This window comes from Canis lupus, chromosome 36 (genome assembly GCF_003254725.2).
Source record: "Canis lupus dingo isolate Sandy chromosome 36, ASM325472v2, whole genome shotgun sequence".
Lineage (NCBI taxonomy): Eukaryota > Metazoa > Chordata > Mammalia > Carnivora > Canidae > Canis > Canis lupus.
In genome coordinates this window covers 10457281-10477545 of record NC_064278.1, presented here as the reverse complement: position 1 = coordinate 10477545, position 20265 = coordinate 10457281, and the positions used below count along the sequence as shown (strand labels likewise).

General features: G+C 33.7%; 1 protein-coding gene across 6 annotated transcripts in view; it reads left to right on the top strand.

Annotated features, from left to right (window-relative positions):
* Positions 1-18388, top strand: part of SCN3A (sodium voltage-gated channel alpha subunit 3) — a 105131-nt gene extending 86743 nt beyond the window's left edge. For all 6 annotated transcript variants that reach the window (XM_025471014.3, XM_025471012.3, XM_025471017.3 and 3 more), the window contains 9 exons: positions 1075-1229; positions 1996-2169; positions 6943-7065; positions 9333-9605; positions 10487-10540; positions 11359-11496; positions 12619-12723; positions 14302-14572; positions 15088-18388. In XM_025471014.3, the coding sequence (XP_025326799.1) occupies positions 1075-1229; positions 1996-2169; positions 6943-7065; positions 9333-9605; positions 10487-10540; positions 11359-11496; positions 12619-12723; positions 14302-14572; positions 15088-16283 (2489 nt within the window). In that variant the 3' untranslated portion in view covers positions 16284-18388. The remainder of the gene's footprint in view (positions 1-1074; positions 1230-1995; positions 2170-6942; positions 7066-9332; positions 9606-10486; positions 10541-11358; positions 11497-12618; positions 12724-14301; positions 14573-15087) is intronic.
* The last annotated feature ends 1877 nt before the right edge of the window (positions 18389-20265 follow it).

The window sequence follows — 20265 nt, the reverse complement described above, 5'->3', positions numbered from 1 at the left end:
TTGTGATTTGATTTATAGATGTTGCAGTAATTACACTCCATCCTTCACAGTTTCAAATGTGGTTAATTTGTGCTGTGATCATAGCTGTTTAGGGATGCAGATGTATTGTAAAACCTTGACAGGCAGTCAGTACAGGGCTGACTTGTGATCAGTAGTGTCTTGTACACAAATCAATAAAGATCTGCTGATTCGATGTGATTGGATTTAATCCAATGACTAGTAGCTCAGAGAGTTAGAGCAGAAGAATGGATGGAAATGAGAAATAATATGAAAACTAGGAGGGGGGAAGACAAAGGAACAGCAATACTGACTAACAAGATGAGTCATAGGTGTAACTAAGAAAAGCACTGAGGCTGAAAATAAATTACCTTGGGAAAACTGACAGTGGCTGATACCTAGGAAGATGGGGGCTTTTCTGTACATGAAAAGAAGGAAGTGAAATATTCAGGATCACGTCAAAAAATTAATAAACAATTTGAACATGCAGTTTTTCCCCAAACCTAGAGGTGTTCTTGGACCCTATTTCAATCAATGGCCTTGAGGCAAAGAGAGATCCTAGTATTAAAGAGGAAACTATACTCATGCAACTCTTGATAAAGTAATTTCTTGAATTTTAAGTGTTTGCCTGAATATATTTGTCTGAGAATGATTCATTGTATAGGAAGGATGCTGAAGATAACTAAGACATGAAGTAGCCAGTTACCCTATAAATGATGATCTGAGACTGGTATGGGGAGAAAACAACAAAGCTTATTTTTTCCTATCTAAGATTAAAATATATTTTCTAGAAAAGGTGGAGGTGGATGGGAAAGCAAAGAAGGTAGATAGAGGGATGGGCAAAATAGATAAAAGGGATTCACAGGTACAAACTTCTAGTTATAAAATAAGTAAGTCATGGAGATGAAAAGTCTATAGCAAAGAGAATACAGTCAGTAATACTGTAATGACCTTGTATGTGAGGGATGGTGCCTACACTCATTGTGGTGAGCACTCTGTGTGGATGAGACTACCGAATCCATATGTCGTACAGAATTTACCTTTGTCTAATTTCTTATATTTAATGTTATCTTTTAGGATGTATTAAAAAGTTTCCATTCTGTCAAGTAAGTATAGAAGAGGGCAAAGGCAAAATCTGGTGGAATCTTCGGAAAACCTGCTACAGCATCGTTGAACACAACTGGTTTGAGACTTTCATTGTCTTCATGATTCTTCTCAGCAGTGGTGCTTTGGTAAGTGAAATGCAAAGTGGTAAGAACCATGTTCTCATGAAACAGCTTATTTTCTGAAAATACCACAAACAGACATGGAGTTTAAGAAGCAAGAGAGGAAGGTATATCCATGGCTGGCAGAGCATGGCACCCAGGGTTTAACTGTGCAAAATTCAGTACAGAATAAATCAGAACTATGAATAAGCAGATGGAATTTCTCATCTGGTGTTTATCTAATAGATGTTTTCCTCACTGAGACAACCATTCACAGAGACATTCTGTAACTATGTTAACTTCCATGTCAAATACCATCCAGTTCGCCCTAATAATTATATTAACATTTATGGACTAAAAGTGTATTTGGTTTTCTTTATGTATAATCAATTTATTCTTCAAAATAAGCCAGATCATTCAGGGAATCGTTGAAAATAATGTTGGAATAGGCCAAGTCCATCTCTCATTAAAGAACTTCTAGTTATATCCTGAGTTCATATTACTTCTCTAAAAACATATCATTACAGCAGCAATTGAGATAGAGATGTTGAGGTGAGAGGCAAGAAAGAAAGAATATACTAAATCAGAGAAGATGTTGACATTTCCCATGCCAACATTTTCTGTTAGTTTTAGTCTTCAGATTTTGTTCGATGTTTGTCAGATATTAGCTAATATTTAGTAGTAATTTCAAATTACTACTTTGCATCCAATATTACACTAAGCAATTTTATCAAGTATTTGGGGGAGACAAGTCATTCAATTCAAGTAAAATAAAAGCATTCTTGATTCACAGGCTTTTGAAGATATATACATTGAACAGCGAAAGACTATCAAAACCATGCTAGAATATGCTGACAAGGTCTTCACTTACATATTTATTCTGGAAATGCTCCTCAAATGGGTAGCTTATGGATTTCAAACATATTTCACCAATGCCTGGTGCTGGCTAGATTTCTTGATTGTCGATGTAAGTATCCTGAGTGATTTTTATGAAATTATTTTTAAAAGAGATAAGTTTCACATTTCATATACTCCTATAATTAAAACCTTGACTTTTGAGAACCTGGTTTTACTAATGCTAACACAACTTTGCAGTGAAAAGAAAAAAAAAACTAAAATAAATGTAAAAATTAGGAAAGCTTCATAGGAAATGATAGAAGAGGTACTAAAAATGTAGACAGTGTAAAGAAAACACAGAGTGTTCTATGCCACAAGCAGACAGTTATTTTTCTAAAAGTTAAGGACCTCAAGGTAAGGAAAAGCTAAAAGTCTGTTGACAGATCTAAGCACTTAGCTTATAGTCACAGTTATATTTTAAAAAATAACTCCAGAAGGTAAAATCAAGGGATATAGGGTCAGGACTTGTGAGATTGTATTTTAATTCCTTACTAGAGTACCTGTTACTAAATAATGTTAAAAAAAACAAAACAAAAAAAAAATTACTGCATTCACTCAGCCACATACCCACAGGGACAATAAAATACATTTCCATCCTTCAATCAATAGTTAGATATCCCAGAACCTATTCAGAAATTTACCACTCAGAGAGTTAGGTGTAGGAGCCCTGCTCTGAATCTGATTACCCTGGGGTGAGTAGTCATAAAAACATTACCAATTATAGGATCTGTCTGACTTGTAGCCTATTTACTTATTCCAAGCAATGAAGAAGCAGTGGGGAAAATGACAGTCATCTGATTCTTTGTAGTCTGTGATATTCCACTGCACAAGGCTTCACAGCCTCCCAACAAAACAAGGTACTTTAAGCACTATCTCGAGCTGTTCCCTAGCAATAATAAAGCACTTTATTTTTAGCTCTAACACTTGCCAATATGAATCAATAATTGCTGTATGTTTACATTCATTATTTTTAACATTTTGATAAGTATGGGCCTATCTAAATTCTACTCCCCTTTTTCACACACATACATACTTATAGTGCTATAACCAAAATGTGTCTAACCCTTTGAGTTGATAAGAAATCTGCTACCAAGTCACTTTAATAGACCAGAAATGATTTCCAATTTCCATGGTTGGCTTTTAATGGATAACAGAGGTGAATTTTAATGTTATCCTGAAAAGCCATCCATAAAGGGAAGTTTAACATTCTTATAATCTGCAGCTGAAATGGGCTTCAAAGAATATCTAGGCCTTATTCTAGACATTAGGAAACTGAAGCCTCAGTTTAAATATTTTTTTTAAGATAAAAAAAACTAAGTAACAAAGCTGAGCTTAGTGTCCCAATCCTAATTCTCAATTCCCTTCTCCTTTACTCCAGGGGTTTACTATCTAACTGCTATAAATATAATACTGTATTTTCAGATTGGCTTTGGGATTTAGCATTTATAGTCTTTAGTTTCTCCCTGAAATGATGCAACACTAAATACATTTAAGAATCCTCTATGGTTCAGAAAGATTTTCTCATGCACGAAGATCATTTAGAAATGTGATAGAACTTCTCCAGCGAATTCTGAAATTTACTGAAATATTTACACTTACTAAAAATTTTACATTTACTGAAATACTACCTTGTACTTCAGGAATTTCCATATATTTGGCCCATATAGAAAATATGAGTAAGATGCAAAAAAGAGCAGGGGTTTTGTATCATGCTTGTATCCTTAGAGACACCTAATATAGATACTTAAGTATCTACTGAATAAAGTCTAAATGAATACATTTAATTTCAAAGAATGTGCCAAAAAAAAAATACTTCCCTTTTAAATAAGCCTCAACTGGTAGATTGAAACGGAGTAATTAAAGCCTTCTACTTTGGGACAAGTTATGTTGACTTAAATGGGCTTATTCCTGGATCCCTGGGTGGCTCAGTGGTTTAGCACCTGCCTTCAGCCCAGGGTGTGATCCTGGAGTCTTGAGATGGAGTCCCACATCTGGCTCCCTGCATGCCTGCTTCTCCCTCTGCCTGTTTCTCTGCCTCTCTCTCTCTATCTCTCATGAATAAATAAAATCTTTAAAAAAAAAATAAAAAACAAGTGAAACCATATATTAGCACTTAAAATAATTATAGTATTTCTTATATAGTTTTTTACCTTATTCCCTTGTTCTTCTAGATCAACAATAATATATCTGCAAATAATGAATTCTTCTACTTTTCAAATTCACCTAGCTCTTATTTCTGTTTCCAGAAAATGTTATAAAATAATAATAATAATAATAATAATAATAATAATAATAATAATGGTAGTGGGAGAATGCTTTGTCATCAAAAATTATGCAAGTGTTTGGGTTGAAATGTATCATTGGAATGCATGGAAGTGATTATAAGGTTTTTACTCATTCTGCTCTCAAAAAAATTATCATTAGCCATTTTAAAGAGAAACATTCATATTATGTGGTTCATTAAGCAATCACAGAACTCCTAGGGTCTTCTTCAGAACCAACAAATCCCTCCTGCATTATTTCTCTTTCTCAGTTTTGCTGCCATAGGGATGCAGAAAGGTGTGAATGGCAGCTAAACCAACCCCCTGAAACGTCGAACACAGTTTCATATATTTGCTGTATTGTGAAGCATCTGGGTTCATATAAATTTATATTAAAAATTCAGTTTTTGTCAAAGGACTTGTTATATTTTGTACACATTAGCAAGAATGCCTTTTATGTTTAGCACAAAAAAAATGAAGATAATATTGAAGATTGGGGACATGTTTGCTGAGGTGAAAAACACACTGGAGTTAAAAACAGAAGACATACTCCAGTTAGGGCCTTGCCCCTTGCTACCTTTTCTTGGACTAGTCATTTGACCACTCTCAAGCAGAGATAATAGTAAAAAAGAATCATTTTAAGTTGTAAAGCACACTACCTGTATAGGGCATTATCTTCAAATTTTAAGTATATTACAAGTCTTTAAAATTATTTATTTCAAAATTCCCTTTAAGGTATATGAAGCTTTTTGCATTAGTTAACTCAATAAATGTTTTTGTCCTACACAAAATGGAATGAGGTCTATTAAAAGCTCAGTTCACTAATGCCCCACATCTCTAGGAACTGAGTCACCCCACTGTGGAGTGGTTATATGCAAGTGGTGTCTCCCAGCTACCTGAATCCCAAATGTCCTGATTTTGGCTATTACTTTTCTTTTCGTTTCAAAGCAAAAGCATCCTTACTTCAGGTTGTGAGGAACCTGCAGCCACTTCCCTTTAAATACCCAGTTCTCAAATAAAGGACTTAAAGAGCATGAGGGAAGCCTTCTGAAAGGAGTTCCAGGAGCCTAAAGAAGCTGTTAATGCCTCCCAAAGCAAAGGAGCCCAGAACATAGAAGCCTGTACATTCTCTAATAACCTTTCCCATCTTTCTGGTCTTCTGTAGCAGTAAACACTAGACAGAAATGAATAGCTCAATAAATTATCCTGCCACTAGTCATTTATTTTTCTGTTAGATTCTGTGAGATGTATGCTAAATTAACAATGAGGGAGCAGTGGCTCCATGTGCCTTTAAAGCTTCAGTTTGGTTTCCTTGTCACCCTTTAAACCATGTGTTCTTGGGCATATCCGTTTCCATCCTACCTCACAAGACCATGGAAAGATTCATTTAGACCTATTTTTCAAAAGCTCTTTTTACAAGAAATGAAGCCCCAATGCCTTTAAACCATCCAGTGGATGGAGTACAGAATTAACTCCTCCATATGCATCAAGGAAAGTACTACTTTTGTACAGTTCTTACAAGAACTGATAAGATAGCCACTCAAACCATTTTGTTTTTTATGGTTCAGATGAGGACCAAATTTTTTTAAACTGTATGCAAAAGGTTAAGATATGGCTTTGGAGTCAGGTCACTTGGGTTCAAGACCTAACTCCATCTCTTATTCCCTTTTTTTGCAGTGGGGAGAGAGGAGTGAGGGGCTTAACTCCCTCACCAGTGAGAAGGCAATAGTAGTATTACCTACTTCTTAAGATTTATATGCATAAAGCACTTAGAACCTTGCACATAGTAAATGTTCAATAAATGTTATGTTGAAAGAAAATCTAGGCAAATAAAGTCTTTTCCTCTCAAAAAAGGGCATGTCTTCTTTAACCTTTCACAAATTTAAGTAAAATTTAGTATGTGTATAAATATCAGAAGATGTATTATCACTATGAATTATAAGTTGAGAACTCTGAATAAATATTTCTTCATTACTATGAAACTACTACAACATGGTCTGACAAAATTTTTTTCAGGTAAAATTATTCCATTATTTATTTATCCAACACATATTAACTAAAGCATATTTAACCAGACAGTATTAGGGACACAGAGAGAAGACTGTTTCATAAAAAGTTTATGTGACCTGAAAGGGAAAAAGAAGATATCTAACCAATTGATTCTATTAAATGGTAAATGCTTCCAATACACATAACTAAGATACTACATAAATTCAGGAGAGAAACATGATTTCCAATCAATGATATTAAACACAGATCCATGGAGGATCTGGCTTTTGAACCAAATCCTGAATCCTCAGTGATATGTGCACAGGTTGAAAGGGGTTCCACAGGGTGAAATAACTAACGGGAAGGGTTTACATGTTTATAAAAATTGGCCAAGACTCTGTTTCCATTGGTAAGAAAAGCAATAACATGAAATGAAGCTGGCAACATAAGATGAACCCCCTACATGGAAGATGAAAGCCGCCACGATATGTCTGAATTTTATTTGGTTGGTACTAAAGAAGAGACACTACATCTTATGCCTTTAGTCGACAGTTTATTTCTAGGTGAACTATTAATATCTTTCCTTTTTATAGGTTTCTTTGGTTAGCTTGGTAGCCAATGCTCTTGGCTACTCAGAACTTGGTGCCATTAAATCCCTGCGGACGTTAAGAGCTTTAAGACCTCTAAGAGCTTTATCCCGGTTTGAAGGCATGAGGGTAAGAATAAAAGCTCTCTGATGATTCATATCAGAATTAAATGTAGGTTAATTATTTAGCTACAGAAGGGTACCATACTCTTCTGACATTTATTTCACGGAATTACAGAATTTCAGAAAAGGAATCTGACCTATCACTAAGGTTAGCCTCCTGAAACTGAGGTGTATTTAAACAGGTCCTCAGAAATTGTGGCAGAACTAGGGCTAGAATCCAGGTGTTCTGAGGAGAGTTCAAGGATGTTTCCACAATATCCAAAAAACATACACTGCCATTTATTTCATTTCATTGCTTATACATATCTAAATGATTTTTCACTACTGACATTCATCCTAGTAGGGGTTTTTCTTCCTCCCAATAGGCAGTTTGATTCCTCAAAAATCACTGGTAATGAATGAAAGGTAAAAGGTTTTTGTGTGCTTTATTTCTTCACTTAATATCAGTAACAAAAATAATCATATAAGAAAACAACTCTAAAATGTAGCCTCTGATAAGCCTCTATACATCCTAAGCAACCAAAATAGGGGGTTAGAACAATTAGCTGGCATTTCAGGCAACCCCTGGGGTTTGCTTTAAAGATTGCCCTTTTAAGTGAGCATTCTGAATGAGGTTCACTTTTCACAGCATGTGCATTTTCCTCTCTAGCTCCATTCTTTAGTGTGTATTTTATGTATCTACACATAAAGTACACATTTATTTGGATACACAACCACTCGTAACACCCCTCAAAATACTACTTAGCAAAGGCCAGCTTTGTTTATTCCAGCATGCAAATGCACATGGATATTGACTTTCTCCCTGGCCATAATGCTTTTATGTTAGAAGTTTGGAGCAATAAAAACAAACACTTCAGCCTTGACTTCAAAATTCACTCAGGGAGTTTCAGGGAGAATGAAACCACTGTACAGACTTTCCAGAAGCATTGTAAGCAAAGACATATTTGGTTTTACATTCTAATTTCATTTCATTGCTATTTGATAAAAAAAGTCACAAGACAAGATAAAATTCATAAAAATTATAATACAATTTCAAGTTCTATTCAAGCCAATCTTTGCCATTACTGACAATACTTAAGCCGTCATCTACTTGCATGGTTTTGTATTAACAATTCCTTTTTGAAGGAAGATGAACAAAATAAGAAGCTTATAAATTTACTCTAATCTGAAAAAACATTGTTTGGCATTTTTAATTTAATTATATGGCTGAAATAATGTTCCACCTATAAAATAAGAAATATATCACGTGGTTATTTGATAAAGTTTGTGGACGTCATTTTACCAAATTTTAGGAGCAAAGAAACATGGCAAGTATAATATATATAACTTAATTTCTAAAAGAAATAAAATTTAAATAGCATATGAAATTTTGGATTTCAGGCCTTGATGTCAATTTAAAAATTCTTGAGGTTGATTTCTAACAACATTTATACTTTTTAAAAATAAAACAATAGTTTAACATAAATGCCTAGCTAAACAGTCCAATATGAATCAGATTAAAGTAGATAAGAAAAGATACTGTCAACCTCCATAGAGATTTCAAAATACCTATTAAGCTTTTGAATTTAATGAGAGAATAGGTAACTTAATTTCTCCTTCATGAAACAGGTCAGCTCAGGTAGATGAAGTAACCTATACCCCAAATGTTACCTTAAGTAACATGTACCCTACCCCAAAGTGAGTATTTGAGAGATCAGAATAACAATGAGGACATATTCGGTACTTTTATGTCCAGAGATAAATTCCATCTCATTTAATATACTTTTTAAAATTGGGATTTACCAATAGAGAAAAAAAGACACTATTATTCATAGTCATAAAATGTTGACTTGATCTGAGGAGGCTTATTTAAGGCATTATTAATACTTTATTTGAAGGGTTTGTTTAACCATGTTTTCAAATCATCAATCATTCATTAACACTTCGAAGTTAAAATGTATTGCTGAATGACAATTTTTCTTGTTGGTATTTAATACATCTTTTTTTTTCTTTTCTCCCCAGCATACAAACACTTTCTGACTCCATCTTACTATATCAGGTTTTTATTTCTTTTCACACTTTGGCATATTTTGCTTTCCTTAAATCCGTTAGCTCTTTAGTTGTGTCACTGTTTGTTTTCCCTTACCAAATATGTCCTAGAGCACATCATAAGAAATAACTTATCCACCTAGATTTTTATTTAACTCTTTTCACACCCATGTTAGTATTAAATAAATAAAAGGAACGGTTTTCATCTTAACGATCTGTAAGTGGCCTTCTCCTTTTCTCTTCCAGGTTGTTGTGAATGCTCTTGTTGGAGCAATTCCCTCTATTATGAATGTACTCTTGGTTTGTCTCATCTTCTGGTTGATCTTTAGCATCATGGGTGTGAATTTGTTTGCTGGCAAGTTCTACCACTGTGTTAACACGACAACGGGTAACATGTTTGAAGTTAGTGAAGTCAACAATCTGAGCGACTGTCAGGCTCTTGGCAAGCAAGCTCGATGGAAAAACGTCAAAGTAAACTTTGATAATGTTGGCGCTGGCTATCTTGCATTGCTTCAAGTGGTAAGTTGCCACTGTATGAGTTCTGGAAACATTTTCAAAATGTCTGACAAAAGATCATTTCTCTGATGTGCTTTGCTTGAATAATTAGTATTTAACGGAACAAAAGTAGTTGATGATAACACCTATACTATTAACTTAATTGACTTTAAGATGTTTTGCAGTATTTGATTACAAATTTTCCCAGTGTTCAACTTTTAGTATGTTTTAATATAGTCTTATATTCCTGCTTCCTGTTTGTTTTCTTACTATATTATCGAGTGCAATTGCACTTTTACTGTTTTTAGTTTTCTTTGACAATCATTGCCAAAGGAGCAATTTTATGTTAAAGTAACAATGTACATGTTTTAGTGATGAATTAAATGTATATATATTATTAGCCAGGAAATTTATTGCAACATCTAAGGAGTTTGGTTCTGCTATTTGTAGAAATGTAAATCTTATGGGGTAGATTTCAAAATGTATAATGTTTAATAATTTTTACTTAATTGACCACATATTAACTAATCAGTAATTCACTAATGAAAACAGTTGAGCTGTGTTTAAACACACCATAGGTTTGAATCACAGAGCTTATATTTTGGTATAAAAAGAATTTGAGACCAAGATGGATATTTTATGAATCAAGCCTCTAGTTCAATTTTTGTGTAGAAAGTAATTAATATCTTCTGAGAGAACAAAGGAAATGAATTCCAGACTCTAAATACAATCATATTTTACTTCAATTCAATTTCTTCATTCAATTCATTTTAATCTCTTTATAGAGAATTTTATGATATCATACAAAAACTTACTTGTAGTAACACTATCAGATTTTCATATGATAAAATGCCATATTCTTGGATTAGGTTTTTAAGTAGAATTCAAATATATATTGTTTACAGGCCACATTTAAAGGCTGGATGGATATTATGTATGCAGCTGTTGACTCACGAGATGTAAGTATCACTCAAATACTATTCATAGTTACTAGATTTTCCATAGTGAACATTTTTAACAATTTAAGTGAATGACCCAGATTTTTATAATAGCAATGAGAACATTTATAATTGCATATAGAAATGATCCTCTTAAGGTAATGCATTTCAATAAATATGGTATTTTGGTTAATATATGTCTGACATATATATCTAATATGAAAGGATATCTAACTGCATGGATCAGAAGACATGAAACTGGTCCATAAATGAGACTCAAGATTGGGAACATTGCTCATGAGAAAGTAACTTGCTTCTCCCTAACCCTGGAGGTTATGATAAACAGAGTCTGTGAAGCACCTTCAAAAAAAAAAAAAAAAAAACAGGAAAAAAGCAAGTTTCAGGGAAATTCAAATTTGAAAATAGGAATTGAAAAAGTTCCTCAGAATATATGTCTATGCTGCATTCCTTTAGAAGTTGATATTCTATTATTAAAGCCATATCTTCAAGAACCAACATCTCCAGACTCAAATTTAAAATGCTGCAAAAAAACTGTAAGACTATTAACAGGTTCAAAATGTTTGTTTATACCACTGTTATTTAAAGAAATATACAGGTAAGTCACAGTGGAAAAACAGATTCAAGAACCATCATAAAAATTATAAACTTTCATTCTCCTAGATCATACTAGTTTTAAAAAAGAACATTTTTTGCAGAACAGTATCTCACGACAAGGCAAAAATTGCTCTAGATTAAGTGACAACACTCACCAAATGTTAACTTAGTTTAAGTATTTATTATGTTTTAAAATATTATTTAATATTTTCAATACCATTTAGGTAAAACTTCAGCCTGTTTATGAAGAAAATCTATATATGTATTTATACTTCGTCATCTTTATCATCTTTGGGTCATTCTTCACTCTGAATCTATTCATTGGTGTAATCATAGATAACTTCAACCAACAGAAAAAGAAGATAAGTATTTCTCAGCTCTCAGATTTCCCCTGAAGTTCTGTCTGTTGTACATCCAAATAATCAGGATATTCAGATTCAAGACAGACTTAGATCATTTTTATATTCTTTTCAGTTCACTATTTGGTCAGTTCAGATCCAGAGTTTCCAGCCTCTAGCTGGTGGCTCCTCTCTAGATTCATCCTCTGCTGAGCTGCTATCCTGTCTTTGTGAAAAAAATGTGACCATGGCTTCAAAGCATCCAGTGGGCCTCCTCTAATGCTTCATCCTTGCTTACAGAGAATTTCAGAAATTATTTCCACTCAGGTTTCTAGCTGCATTTTCTTCCACATCACATTTCTATATCTACTTCCCTACTCTTCAGTCAATATCCACCATTACTACTACCACATTTTACACACATAGCTACATGGATTTTCTACCCTTTCTGAACAAGCCACACTCTTGTGGCTCCATGACTTTACATAGGGTATTTTCTTTTCCCGGAATGCTTTGCCTAGCACACCTCATCGGTTAAGACCTAGCTTAAGGGTATCCCCCTATATAAAGCCTGTTTCTAAGTTTTCAGGGTTTATTTTGATCTCTGCAATATATATATATATATATATATATATATATATATATATATATATCCTATACATTTTCCACCTGTTTTCATTTTCCTACTCCACGTGGCAACAAGACATTGTGTCTCATATATCTATGTAATTCTGATACCAGTTGCATTTTCTAGCACACCAGAAGTACTTAAAATTACTGAATAAAGAAGGAAAACTGTCAACAGTGAAATGGACTAAGAAAACATTTTTTCTTTCACAAAAATATATTTGAGACCCCTGAGCCTCCTTCTAAACATAATATAGTGAAATTAGGATCCTGTACTAATCAGACATTTATGTGATTATAGGTTTAAATAGTATTCAGAATTTCACATAAATGAGAAAATTAAAAACATGTATGTACGTGTGTATATATGTATATATGAAACAGGATATATAGCAAAAAACATATGAAACAGGATAATTTCCATTTAAAAATTGAGAAAAGACTAAAGACTCAAATATTTTTGTACAAATGCTGTTGTAACACATTCAGATTGTAACCAGTTTTATACTGTATCTTTACTTTGGAGGTCAGGACATCTTTATGACAGAAGAACAGAAAAAATATTACAATGCAATGAAGAAACTTGGATCCAAGAAACCTCAGAAGCCCATACCTCGACCAGCAGTAAGAATTACTCATCTTCTTTAACATTCTAAAGCCTTATTTCCATATGATGAAACTGGTAGTGTTCTGGATGAAAACATACTGAGTGATATCACCAATATATAGTATGCCCTAATTGTAAAGTTCATATTGTTTAACACAGTTCACAACTGCCACACTCGGTAAGAATTATTAAGTTATTAAAAAGGAGGTGATGCTCTCTACAGTTTGTCGATTGAAAACGTGCAATTTGGAGTGTCCAGTAACTGCTTCCATAGCAGACTCCATATTCCTGCTGCCACCTATTGCTGCCAGGAATGTACCCAATCATGTTATACAGCACCCTCTTGCCATTTAAATAGATGGGAATCTGGAAAACTCCCATCCCACCCCATTATTTCCCTCTACACTATTTGTTCTCTCCATTTGACGACTAGAAAATATTAACATTCTTAGAAAGGAAAAGGGTATCATCAAAATAGTTTGTTTCACCAACAACACAAAAAAGAAAGACTTATTCAGAAAGCATACTCCGTAGAGCTTCATAATATACGAAAAGACATAACGAAGGATTATGTTCACAGAGCGGCACTCTAACTAACCTATCTTCTTAGATGGGTAAGGAATAAGGAAACTGAAGCCCCCCCCCCCCAAAAAAAAGTAAAATATCCTACCTAAAGTCATAAAGCTTGTTAATTGCCAGAACTTGGATTTTCTCATAAATCCTATAAATGACTTCCACTTTACCATATTTTTAAGAGTTTTGGATTTGAGGTTAGGAGTGATTAAGGGGGGAGGTAGGGGAGGATACACAAAAGGACATAAACCTGTTTTACTGAAGATTATTTAAATATTATATTTTAAAGAAGAAAACTCTGTCAATTCATGAAACTGATTTTCAATAAGCTATGAAATTTTATGTTTTTATTTTAAATTATTAAGGATTTATTTCCCTAATAGAATTATATCTAATACCACATGAGTATAGTAATCTTTAAAAGTACGTGATTCCTGAGATGATTGCTAATAAGACAAAGAAAAAATGTCATTCATTTTTGTTGAAGCATGGATAAAGAACAGATGAAGAAAGAGATAAATAACACACAAACATAATTAAAAGAGACAGAATAAAATAGAAAATGACTTATTTTGAAGGAGAGAGAGATGGAAATAAGTTATAAACCAAAATTCCTGAAGTACTGATAAATGAATTAGGGTATTCATCCATTTAAAACTCTGTATCAATCTACTTTGTAAATCTTCATTATTAGTTGTCATAATTTTTTGGTAAAAATTATCAAGTTATTTTAAATCAAGCAAAGCCCATGCATATTGACAGCTAACTGCCACCAATTTATGCCTTACTGAGCTCTGTCTTCCCATGGAACTTAAATATACTGAATACGTTTTGTTCTTATCATATGACTTTTTTCATTTCCTTTTGTATTTTAATGTGAAGAGAAATGGAGCACAAAAAATTGTTTGTAGTAATGTGATAAGGGTGTATATCTCATGGCCATATATGGAAGGCCTTCATCTGAAATTTTAGTCATTATTTATGAAATGTGCGTATTAACCTTCTTTTACCTCTCTTTCTAGAACAAATTCCAAGGAATGGTCTTTGACTTTGTAACTAGACAAGTCTTTGATATCAGTATCATGATCCTCATCTGCCTCAACATGGTCACCATGATGGTGGAAACTGATGACCAGAGCAAATATATGACTCTGGTTTTGTCCCGGATCAACCTTGTATTCATTATCCTGTTCACTGGAGAATTTGTGCTAAAGCTCATCTCTCTCAGATACTACTACTTCACCATAGGCTGGAACATTTTTGATTTTGTGGTGGTGATTCTCTCCATTGTGGGTAAGAATGGTTTAATTACAGAGAGGTACCAATGTAGGTAAAGCTCCCCCAGGCCTGACAGCTGTGTAACACAGAAATTAGATCTGAGAATGTTAATGTGTATAATTCTTAAGTTTACCACTACTGTTCATTTTCCTCTAACAGAAGAATGTCAATATTTGAAAAGAGAATATATTTAGAGATTTCAGAAATAATCTTTGTCAGTAATCAGCACATTTTATGTGTGGGGATAACTCTTCATAGAAACTGAGTGTATATAATCTTAAATTGCCATGACACTCTGAGGTTATTTAATTTTTGGATTTTCTAAAAATCTATATTGGTTTATAACATTATAGAATCATTGAATAAAACTCTGTTATCTTTAATTGCTAGTATTAGGGAATAGACCCAAATATTTAATAAAAGTTTATAATCATAACAATCTTACTGTTTTCTTAAATCTTGCAAATATAAAGCATTCGTGTCGGCATAAGATATTCACTGTTTAGTTGATTTCTGTATTTTTTCCACAGGTATGTTTCTGGCTGAGCTGATAGAAAAATACTTTGTGTCCCCCACCCTGTTCCGAGTGATCCGGCTTGCCAGGATCGGTCGAATCTTGCGTCTGATCAAAGGGGCGAAGGGGATCCGCACACTGCTCTTTGCTCTGATGATGTCCCTCCCTGCCTTATTTAACATCGGCCTCCTGCTCTTCCTGGTCATGTTCATCTATGCCATCTTTGGAATGTCCAACTTTGCCTATGTTAAAAAGGAAGCTGGAATTGATGACATGTTCAACTTTGAGACCTTTGGCAACAGCATGATCTGCTTGTTCCAAATTACCACCTCGGCTGGCTGGGACGGATTGCTAGCACCTATTCTCAACAGTGCACCACCTGACTGTGATCCTGACACAATTCACCCTGGAAGCTCAGTTAAGGGAGACTGTGGGAACCCATCTGTTGGGATTTTCTTTTTTGTCAGTTACATCATCATCTCCTTTCTGGTTGTGGTGAACATGTACATCGCTGTCATCCTGGAGAACTTCAGTGTTGCCACTGAGGAGAGTGCAGAGCCCCTGAGCGAGGATGACTTTGAGATGTTCTATGAAGTCTGGGAGAAGTTTGATCCTGATGCCACCCAGTTTATAGAGTTCTCCAAGCTCTCTGATTTTGCAGCTGCCCTGGATCCTCCTCTTCTCATAGCGAAACCAAACAAAGTCCAGCTCATTGCCATGGACCTGCCCATGGTCAGTGGGGACCGGATCCACTGCCTCGACATTTTATTTGCCTTTACAAAGCGTGTTTTGGGTGAGAGTGGAGAGATGGATGCCCTTAGAATACAGATGGAAGACCGGTTCATGGCTTCGAACCCCTCCAAAGTCTCCTATGAACCCATCACTACCACTCTGAAACGCAAACAAGAGGAGGTATCTGCTGCTATCATTCAGCGTAATTTCAGATGTTATCTTTTAAGACAAAGGTTAAAAAAGGTATCAAGTGAATATAACAAAGAGGCAATTAAAGGAAGGATTGACTTACCTATCAAAGAAGACATGATTATTGACAAATTAAATGGAAACTCCACCCCAGAAAAAACAGATGGAAGTTCCTCTACCACATCTCCTCCTTCCTATGACAGTGTAACAAAGCCAGACAAAGAGAAGTTTGAGAAAGACAAACCAGAAAAAGAAAGCAAAGGGAAAGAGGTCAGGGAAAATCAAAAGTAAAAAAGAAACAAAGAATTATCTTTGTGATCAATTGTTTACAGCCTATGATGGTAAAGTCTATGTGTCAACTGGACTCCCAGAAGAGGTCTATGCCAAACTGACTGTTTTAACAAATACTCATGGTCAGTGCCTATAACAAGACAGTGACCTCTCCATCACTACAACTCTGTGAGTCAGGGTATCAACAAGATTGACAAGAGGTTGCTGTTTTCATTACCAGCTGACACTGCTGAAGAGAAACTAAATGGCTATCTAGACTGTAGGGATAATTGTGCAAAGTGATCATTGTAACTACACCAAACACCTTTAGTACAGTACTTGCATCCACTCTATTTTTAACTTCCATATCTGCCATATTTTTACAAAATTTGTTCTAGTGGATTTCCTTGCTCCCTAATTCATAGTTTATTCATAATACTATGTCACTATTTTTGTAAATGCCATTTAAGTTGAGAGAAAAGTATATGAGCCCTGTGTTCCTACTCCACAAGTCTCTCAAATGATCAGCAAAAGTGTTTTGAGAGATAAAATTCTTGCTCAAAACCAGAAAAAAATATTCTAATGTCAATAATTTCAGGTACTTCCATTTTCTAGACAGCTTTAATTTTGAAAGTGTTTTAGTCTGTTACATTTGTTTATATCTGAACAGTTATGTGCCTGTAAAGTCTCCTCTAATTTTTAAAGGATTATTTTTATGCAAATATTGTTTCAGCAAGTGCAAATTTTATTCTAAGTTCCAGAGCTCTATATTTAATTTGGTTAAATGCTTTCCAAAAACAAAATGAAAAAAAATCTAGAAAAAGTATATCTATAGTGTCACTTTAGAATAGTTGTCCCACTTTCAGCTGCAGTATTGCTTTGCCATCTTCTACTCTCAGCAAAGCTGACATTTTATGTCAATTCAACACCCCCTGTTATGTAAATAGTTATTTTATCCTGTGGTGCATGTTTGGGCAGGAATATATATATATATATATATATATATATACACACACACACACACACATATATACACACGTATATATATAATCATATATATATATATATATATATATATATATTCTGATAAACATCTATTAAATCAAATATGTACCACAGTGTATGTGTCTTTTGCGAGCTTCCAACAGGGATGTATCCTGTACCATTCATTAAACATAGTTTGAAGACTATCACTAATGCATGTTAATATTGCCTATGCTGCTCTTTTACTCAACCCATTCTTCACAAGCCTTGGTTAGAAGATGTCACATGTTGGTAGAGTTGGAAGACATACAGCTCTATCCAGTATGTCAAGCAGAATAGCTTGCAGTTATTTAAAAGTACCTTTACTTCTGAATTTTAATTCAACTTGAGTGTCATATGGTGTCTCTCTATATTTCAAAGAAACACACTGCATACTGCCTATTGTCAAAACCTATACTATCATATTTTGCTAAAAATATGTCCAAAACTTGTTTAAATATAAATAATGTAAAAATATGATCAATTTTATTTGTTGCACTTTGTACATAAGAAAATTATTTTCAGGTTGATGACATGGCAATTTATTTTACTTTATGCTTTTGCTTTTTATTTTTAATCACAACTCCAAACTTTTGAATCCATAAGACTTTTCAATGGATAATTTCCTAAAATAAAAGTTAGACAATGGGTTTTGTGGATTTCTTTGTTATAATATATTTTCTACCATTCCAATAGAGATACATTGGTCAAAAATTCAAACCTAGATCATTTTTTACTATGGTTGCCTCAATATTACCCATTATTCATGGAAATTTTTTTTTACTCAAACTTTTGTAGTATTTGCTTATGCAGACTAGTCTTATTTTTTTAATTCTTGCTATACTAGAGCTATTAGAGAAATAACATGGGCTCTCTCCTTTTTAGCCATGAACAAAGTGGCAAAGTTGTGCAATTACCTAACATGATATAAATTTTTGTTTTTTTTGCACAAACCAAAAGTTTAATGTTAACCTTTTACAAAACTATTTACTTGTAGTGTACTAAATGAACTGCATGCAGGGAATTGCTATTACTAAAAAGAATGGTGAGCTACGTCATTATTGAGCCAAAAGAATAAATATTTCAATTTTTATTATATTTAATTTCTTGGCCTCTGTTTTTTATTAATGTTTAAAATATTCATAATTAATGAAATCTGTAATTGATCTGATATTTGTATACATAAAAGTTCACAGGGATTTTACAGTAACGTAATACATGATCCACCACACAGTACTATGGAATAAAAGCTATCAAAAAGCAGTTGTGAACTTTTCTGTGTGCAAAGAATCACATCCACATGTTCCAATTTGCAGTTTCAGTAACAGTAATAGTAGCCATTGACAATGGTTGTCAATACCAATTACTTCCCTTGGCTGTAACCATTTTCATCTCAGCTCCTCTCCGTGTTATTGATAACCATCTCCAAATTTCTTGGTAGCTAACAAAGGCTACATACTTTGTTATTTAAATTCATTTTATGAATTCCTATTTACATATAAAGTATTAATGATGGTTGTGATTGAGAATTTACATTAACTTTTTTTTAGGGCCCTTGGATTTATGTCTTGTCAAAACCAAATGTTTATTCTCAATGGAAAATTCCAATTATAAGGCATATTTTTTTGAAGATGAAGTGAATCTAAATATGCAATTCATAATTTCCTCAATGTAAATGATATAAGCTGACTTCAGTGGAATTCACTGGCTTCTTTCTGCTAAAGTCAATTTTCAGATCTTGCCAACACCACAGAGAAGTGAAGTATTACTTTGCAAACCCTTACCCTTTCTATGCAACCCATCATATAATGTTAGCCAACTATTCTATTAATTGATATGCACTGCAGCTACATGATCATCTTCTAAAATAGTCATGAGAGCCTTCAGCTGAAAAAAAAAAAAAACTTTTAAAAATATACCTATCAAGCTAATGGATATTCTGAAAATACTGTTCAGAATATAGAGCTGTTAATATAACCTAATATATATTTTAAATGACTAATTCCATAAGAAAAATCCTTCTATTATTGAACTTCATCACAGAATTGTTTAAAATAACAAACTAGAAAAAATTTTAAAAATAAAATATGCTAGAAATAATCAACTTAGATACAGAAATAACAATACTATGAAATTAAGGAAACTTAAACTCACCAATAAGTGATACTAATGGCTGTCCTTTAGTAAGGGAAGAACATTTATATGGAGAAAAAAATGGGTATTCCAGTTTTTAAATATTATAGCCAAAAGATAATAGCTATATAAATTTAAGTGTTTACTAATTTTCAAATAACTAGAATACAATAAAATAACATAAAAATCATTCTTGTGCATTTCAAACCATTACATAGTAATCATAAAGAAAGTTCTTGCTGACCATTTTTGCATTAATGAGAAACACCAAAAAAGACTGGACCAAGAGTTCTAACACCTGTCTTTCAGTATCAGTTCTGGTATCAAATTAGCAATGTAATTCAGGCAAATCAAATTCTGGCCCCTCAGATTCCTCCTTTTTTGAATGACACTTTTGTCTCTTAAATTCTAAAATTCTATGTTCAAAGTCATATTGTCTATTCAAAGGGAGTAATCTTCTTTATATGGGTAACACTTAAGGAAAAATATATGACCTGTCAAGCCTTTTAAAACATTACTCAGGGTGGTTGGGTGGCTCAGTGGTTGAGCATCTGCCTTTGGCTTAGGGCGTGATCCTGGTCCAGGGATCGAGTCCCACATCGAGTTCCCTGCATGGAGCCTGCTTCTCCCTCTGCCTGTGTCTCTGCCTCACTCTTTCATGAATAAATAAAAAAAAAATCTTTAAAATATATAAAATAAAAAAAATAACATTACTGAGATAAGCTTAAATGGAAATACATATGGCTCCAACTTTAGCTCCATTAAGAAAAAAGTTTTCTTGGCCACCCTGGTGGCTCAGCGGTTTAGTGCCACCTTCGGCCCAGGGCGTGATCCTGGAGTCCTGGGA